Raw genomic sequence first — 7,890 nt, forward strand, 5'->3', positions numbered from 1 at the left:
TTTCAAAGATTGAAATGTATAAAAAAAAATGTTACCTCTCACTAAAGGAATAATCATTGAAATGGTTGGATATTTTTCACCTGATAGTTCAACTGTCATAATATTAAATGGAGCTAAGAGTGGTATAATTTCTTCGATTACATCCCATTCATTTGGTAGTATCATTGTTGGTCCATTCTTTAAAGACATCATTACATATCTGTGGTATGACGGCAGAAGCTGATATGTACATTTTTTAAACTTTCGGAAAAACGAGTTTAAAGGTTTAGAATGGAATAAAAAATACAATTTGATGTGAAATGCCTTTATTCATGTATCATTGTAATCAATAACCTTTCATGAATTAAATTATTACACTATAATAAATAAATTATTTTTCAAAAAGTTTTTAAGTAGAAAATAAAGACATATCATTTTTTGCCAACATTTATTTTTTTAAATTTTCAACATATCAACAAAATAAAAATTATAAAAGTAACTTTTTTTAAAACACAGCATTATAGCATTCAAAACAATTTTAGAATAAAACAACAAAGTTCATTAAATAAATGTAAAAACATAAAATTGATCTTTTAACTCTTGGTCAATAAATAAAAAAAATGAAATTAGCCTTTTATAAAACTTAACAAAATAACAATTAGTTAAAAATTTTAAATAAAATACAATAAAAGTAAAAAATAAAACAACTTATGGTTTTAATTAGTACATAATATATTATTATAATTTTAGCCTTCATCTGATGAAAAATCACTATTGATTGAAGGCAGTTCAGCAGCTTCTTTGGACGTTTTTAAGTTTTGGTAGAAGCTATGGCAGTCTTCATGTATCAGCGGCAATAAACTTAACAAATCTTTTTTTTTTTTTGGGGTTGATAGGTAAAGGACTTTTATAACAATTGGTTAACGCTATTGAATATAATGATGTTATATTTTTTGGCCTTCCTCTTTTACCACGTTGTGTAAGATCTAACACTCTAAATGGTTCTTCTGGATCGAGGCTATACTTAAACTGCAACTCACCATAAACTTTTTCATATCGAATCCACCTTATATGAAACCAATTTACTTTATTCCCATCAGTATCTACTGTTTTTTTAGTCAGTGAAGTGCTTACACTTACTCTTCATACAATGTTATAATATTTTCATCATGGATATCTATTTCATAGGTATTCTCAGTGTTAGGACCATTATTGCTCTCTTTTAGTAAAAATAAAATTAAAAACATAAGAAAACAATTAATATAATATCTATTTTCAAAAAGTTTATTATTATGTATTTACCTAAATTAAAAACTGCTGGTATATCTTCAGGAGATATTATAATAATATTGTCATCATCAATTTTATTGAAAGTTACAGATTTGGGACTGTTATTAATATCTTATGGTAAAAAATAAATAATTATAATAATATAAAGAAAAAATATTTTATAAAGTATAATATACTTTTGAAAAAATATTTTAATACTATTTTATCATATTTACCTGAATTAGAAAGGGCTACTTCTTCAGGAGATACTGTGTCATCGTGTACTTCAAATTCATTTGTATTATGACATACTAAAATTAAATAAAATTAGAGGTAAAATAAAATATTTTATACAGCATAATTAATATTTATTTATATTATTATATAAAATAAACAGTACCAGGTTCAGATTCTGAATCTGAGCAAATCAGCTCTGTATTGATGTTATATGTTTTGTCCAAAACATCATCATCATTATCCTCATCAGAACTACTATTAATTAGTAATGAATTATTCTAAAAAAAATGTTAATACAACTTATTACAAATAAATGAAAAAACAGCATTAATTGTATTTTACCTGATGAAATTCGTTTTGTGTGGAATTGAGCCATTCATGCACTTTGTGATGATCATTTTTATAATATACTGGCTTTACTTTTTTTCTAGTGGAATATCTCTACAATAATATTGTAATATTATTACATTATTAATAATGTTAACTGTTAACATTCATTTATACTATAAAATACTAAAATAGATTCATTTATGCTGTACTTACTTCAGGGTTTACATTAGTTTTTTTTGTTTGTACACTTTTTAAAGATTTAAAAAAAGATGATCTAGAGTTAAACATTGTAAGAAAAGTAACACCACAGAATAAACTAACACAGCTAAAACCAGCTAACAAATAATTATATTAGTAGTAGTAGTAAACATCAAACTATACAAATTTAAAAATATAAGAATAATGTCTTAAAGAATATAAAGATAAAACATATCATGATATAGGGATGTGTAGCTCACATAAACTATTATTATGTCATGAGACATATCAAGGTTTGCCATTATGTTTATTTTTAAATAATGACTTATCAGTTTTTGTTTTTGACATATCAAGATTTGCCATCATCTATATTTTCAAATAATGACTTATCAGTTTTGGTCTTTGCTCATAGATGGCGCTACACACATAAAAGACATATCATACTTTGCCACCATTTGAAACACATTATTTATCAACTATTTACATGATAATCCAAAAATCAACAAAAAACGACATATCAGCTTCTGCCATCATACCACAGATATGTTACAGGTTCTTTTAACGCAATAGCTATTAATATATAAATATATAAGCTATAGCCTTTCAAGCATTAATAAGGCGCTATTCCAGCGCGTTGATACATCTTGCTTGAGTTTTAACTGTGGTAAATTTAGTTGCTTCAATTTTTGTTCCAAATGACGATGGACAATTTCACTTCTTTTGAAAAACGTTACAATTGAACGACATTTTTTTAACAACACATTAATGTTATGTAATCCATCATTATTTTCAATGTCATCAATGTCACCGCACTGAATTTTGAACGCTTGAGTGACAACTAAATTTAACATTTGTGCTGTACATGGTATATGGGCTATTTCATTGAAATTTTTTATTGCAGCCTTTATGTTGGCTCCAGAATCAGTTACAATAGCAACTATCTTCTTATAAATTTTCCACTCTTCAAATACTTTCAATAATACTTCATAAATATATTGGGCAGTATAATATAACAATTTATAAAATCATAATATAACATAATTCATACATACATGAACCGTAACAGTTAAAAATGATTCGGTATTCATAGATGTCCAGATATCTGATGTTATTGCCACGTAACCAGTTTCATTTAAAACTATTTGGATTTTATGTTTTATTGATGTATAAAGTTCTGGCATTATTTTTCTTGTAAGTGTACGACGACTAGGTATGAGCTCTAAATATCGGGAATCTAAGAAATGTACCATCTTCTTAAACCCTTCATTTTCAACAAAAGATATAAGTTGTAAATCACCTACTATCATTTCCATCAGAATAGAAGAAAATTCGAAATTTTGTTTAGTTGATGGTTCGTTAAATCTGTTACATTAAACACAAATAGTAATTATTATTTTAGTGAGAATTAAATACATTTGTTTAACAATAAAATGTTTTAAACATTATAAGTAAATAATAAATACAAGAACAAATAACTAAAATTGTAATAATAAAAATAAACTATGCTACTCGTATATTATAATAGTGTAAAAGAATTAAAAATATTTATTCATTTAATAGTTATAAATGTTATAACTTATACATAATAATTTTTAAGGGGGGTTAAGTTAATGAAAAGAATTAACTTTAGTTAGTCAAGTTAAATCAATGTTTAGCAATAAGCAATAAGTTAATAGTTAACAAACGTAATATTTAATTTTAAAAGTTTAAAGATTAAATTAAAACAAGTTTATTCATTCATTTATAATTAACACTAGGGTCACACATATAGTTTAGTTATAAATTATAATGCCAGTTATAATATATTTTTTTTAATAGTATCTAACTATATATTTTGTCAAAAATGCATCCTACCCAATCTCATCTTATTACACATTAATTAATTATGTTATATTGTAATCAACATCACAATCATGTACTTCATTTAAGTAATAAAGTGGGTAACTTTTTTAATAAAACCTAATAAAGGAATATTAGCCAAGTTGCTGTGGCTTAAATAATAATAATAATTACAAATTCAACGTTTCAAATTGGAAACTACTGGAAATACTGTATTAAGAATATTTGTAAAAAGTATTCAAAATACTGCATTGAATACTACCCAAGTCTGGTGTAAATATACCTGGTATAACATGTATTGTTTTATGCACTCAAATATTTTTAAAAAAAACTCAATAATTACTCCACTTCTAATGATATAAAAACTTGACTACAAATTAATATAAATAAAGTTCTAGAGTCTAACAAGAAGATCAGCAGATGAAATAACTTCAGTATTAAAAACTACAAAATTTAATTTTTATATTGTATGTAACGCAAGCATCAATAAATTATATGAAAAAAAAAATATATTGAATAGATTGAAAAAATGTATTTCATCTGTTCAGGTCTAATATCCAATATAATTAAACAATAAGTCCATTAAATCCAAAAATTTATTTCTTACCGTTTTGATAACAATAACTGTTTGGTTTTCTTAGCAGTTTTGGTAGGTGGCTGCTCTTGGTCCAGTTCTTGATCCGTTTCAAAGATGACTATTAAAATATTTAAAATAATATATAGGTTATTAATTATTTTACTAGGTAGTTAGTTAATACAATACTACTTAGTACTTAGTACTTATTAGAATTTAAATTTTATACAGTGGCGTTATTTGTAGGGTACTGAGATGACAATGTGGGCATTTTCCCATTTCTGATTTTATAATCAGCCCCACAGGAGATACCTACCTGGTAGTTGCGGTTTAAATATTATTGTAGAAAAAAACACGTCTATTTTTTTTATTTTTTTTTTTTTGAGAAGATATTATATTAAGTATTGGGAAATTATTGTCTTAATTAATGTTTTATTTATTAATATTTTTATATATAGGTATTTCAACTATATTCTAGTTTTGATTTCTTTCAATTACTAAAGCAGAGTCTGCTTAGCAGACCGGATCAAGCTTTGTGTATTTCACTGAACTAAGCTTATCTAACTTTTAAAATTATATTCTCGAGTCTCGACGGATTTGGTCTTCAAAAATTAGGCCGTTGCAGAGGTGTGTGTGTACTGTGTTGACTGTGTTGTGTAAATTTACATATTATATCCATAATATTCTTAGTGTGATGTAAATTAAATTTTAAATACGTATTTTGTTTTTACTAATAAAATAAGCTTTCTTTTTCAAGGTTAAAGTAAAAAAAAATATATATAAATTATAAAAAAAGTATGTAAGATGGCATTTGTAATAAGATAAAAATGTAAGTAGACATTTGTGTTTGCAAGCGAATTCAACGGTTTTTTAGGCTACCTATATGGTTTTTGGGCTGTTCAAAACTTTTGCCCACCCCCTCAATTGAAAACCGAAATGATTACATGCAGGATGCAGCAAATTATAATTTAACTTTTAAGCATTCTTAGAAGTTTAGAACTTACCATAATTTCCAGTTGTTGAACTACTTGGTCGGTCATTATTTTTTTCTCGATCTAAATCTTTCTCCAACTCTATTTTGCGTATATCTGCATCTAATTTTGTTTGATGAACACGTCGCAAATGTTCATGTAAATTGGATGTCCCATGGCCATGTTTGTAATGAGTTGTACATATTAAACAAACCGCTTCATTGGGCTTGTTTGGTAATTTTTTAAAATATTTCCAGACGTCTGACTTATTTTTTCTCGACATGATTAGGATATAATATAATATAATATATAATAGAACGCAGCGTTATATTTTTTTTTCACAATTTATTTAAATATAACCGTCACCGATCACGGGCTACGATATACTGAGCAATCGCCGTAATAAACCGAAATCCGAATGAAATAATTAATAAACACGAACGGATATTAATAAATTATTATTATTAACCTTATTTTATTTGTTCTATAAATAGTCTGATCATGACGTTCTTAATTTATAGGTTTATTAATATTCTATTTATTATATATTTTTGCTTGGTATTTTGGAAGGTACCAGGAACTAGGAAGGTAATGATTTATAAGTTTATGACTAATGGCCGTAATGGGTATAAAGATAAACACTATAAACTATAAATAGATAACAACTATACATTATAAAACTATGAACATATTTATATTTTATTATAAGTATTTTGTATTATCATTCGATATCGGCGTATTATTTGTTAGTTAGATTTTGTTCGTCATTCGTTAGTTGGTTTAATTATTCGTTAGTTGGATTATTATTCGTTAGTTGGTTTAATTATTCGTTAGTTGGTTTATTATTCGTTAGTTGGTTTTAATAATTAGTTACTTTAATAACCGACTTATTTACTTATTATTTACTACCGACTAAGTCGTTAGTCGTTAATCGGTTGTGCCCATCTCTATAATATGTAACGTAATAGGAAACCGCACACTTGTCGACTAAGGCCTCGGTCACACGAACGTTTTACTGACGTACGTTACGACGGACGTCATAACGTCCGTTGTTGAATTATGTGATTACTTAGCAACACGGTCACACACTTGACGTTCGTCGGATTTACCGTCCGATCGACGTCCGATACATGCTGCAACGGACGTAAATAGCGCTTATCGGACGTCGTAGTTTATTATTAGATATTATCGACTCGGTCACATGAACGCTGTTTTGACGCGCGTTAATCGTAGAAATCGTGAAAATCGTTCAATAATTATTGCAATTATTGCTGAATTTCGTCTGTTATATAGTTAAAAAATAAAGTTTAAAAATGGATGTAGAATTATTAATAACAGAAATAGAAAAACGGCCAGTTTTATGGGATGTAAGTGACGACTTGTATAAAGATAGGAATAAGAAAAATGATGGATGGATGGAAGTTGCAACTATTATATTTGAACATTTTAGTGAAAAAACTCAAACAGAACAAAAAATAATTAGTAAGTATCAACTGATTTCTTATTTATTTATTTTAATATGATATTATTAATATTAAGTATATTAATTAAGTATATTACTATTAACTATAAAAATAAACATAGGTAGGTACTTATATAATATTTTAAATTTTTTCATTCTGCCATGCCACTTGTCCTAATTCACTACTGAAATAATTTGCTAGTGCATCCCGATACCTGTTAATAGATCTATTTACGTTGAAGTTAGTATCTAGTTCGATGTCTTCCATACCAGTCACTGTTAGAGAATCTTCAAAATCATATCCATCACGTGCGCGAACGAAATTGTGCAAAACGCAACAACATTTTACAATATCAATTGCTAATTCTACATCAACATCTATTGGGCGGTGAAATATCCTCCATTTATTGGATAAAATTCCAAACGCACACTCTACATGGCGCCGTGCACGTGAAAGTCGATAATTAAAAATCCTTTTATTGACTGGTAAGCATTTTCCTGCATATGGTCTTAACATATTTGTTGACAACCCAAAGGCTTCGTCGCCCACAAATGCATATGGCATAGGTATCTGAATACCATGTATTAGATTAGGTTTTGGAACATTTAGAGAATTATTTTGTAGATGCTTATGTAAAGTTGAGTTTTTAAAAATTGTAGAGTCTGAGTCCTTTCCAAACGAACCGACATCAATAAACGTGAAACAATAATTAGAGTCAACCACCGCTAATAAAACCACAGAAAAAAAGTGTTTGTAGTTAAAATATTGAGACGCACTTCCACGTGGTTTGATGACTCTGATGTGTTTTCCATCAATAGCACCTATGCAATGAGGAAATTGTGCTCGTTGTTGATAACCTTCGGCGATGTTCAGCCATTTTTCTTCATTTGGTGTTGGTATACATTCATCGTGCATAACTTCCCATATTTGCAAACACTCTGTCCGTATAATACCACATAAAATCTTGAAGACTGTTTGTACTACCCAGGTATCTGCAAATAGGATATGTGGATAAAAATATAAAATAACA

General features: G+C 27.4%; 1 protein-coding gene across 1 annotated transcript; it reads right to left on the bottom strand.

The window, feature by feature from the left end:
- Positions 1-1,628: 1,628 nt before the first annotated feature.
- Positions 1,629-5,680, bottom strand: LOC149062762 (E3 SUMO-protein ligase ZBED1-like). Its single transcript, XM_089215405.1, has 6 exons — positions 5,431-5,680; positions 4,460-4,547; positions 3,062-3,375; positions 2,655-2,995; positions 1,828-1,926; positions 1,629-1,763 (listed from the first exon to the last, which is right to left on the bottom strand). Exons 1-6 carry the CDS (start codon positions 5,678-5,680, stop codon positions 1,629-1,631), a joined length of 1,227 nt encoding a protein of 408 aa, XP_089071531.1.
- Positions 5,681-7,890: the final 2,210 nt, after the last annotated feature.

This window comes from Diuraphis noxia, unplaced genomic scaffold (genome assembly GCF_037042655.1).
Source record: "Diuraphis noxia isolate RWA-SAM2 unplaced genomic scaffold, SU_Dnox_SAM2 contig0001, whole genome shotgun sequence".
In the NCBI taxonomy this organism is placed as follows: domain Eukaryota; kingdom Metazoa; phylum Arthropoda; class Insecta; order Hemiptera; family Aphididae; genus Diuraphis; species Diuraphis noxia.

Bases quoted from the DNA above. Each gene is read 5' to 3' on its own strand.
- LOC149062762 (XM_089215405.1), bottom strand. From the start codon at position 5,680: ATGTCGAGAAAAAATAAGTCAGACGTCTGGAAATATTTTAAAAAATTA. The intron at 2,996-3,061 runs GTATGAATTATG...ATATTTATGAAG, and splicing joins AACTGTTACGGTTCATGTAT to TATTATTGAAAGTATTTGAA. The intron at 1,764-1,827 runs GTAAAATACAAT...CATTTTTTTTAG, and splicing joins CACAAAACGAATTTCATCAG to AATAATTCATTACTAATTAA.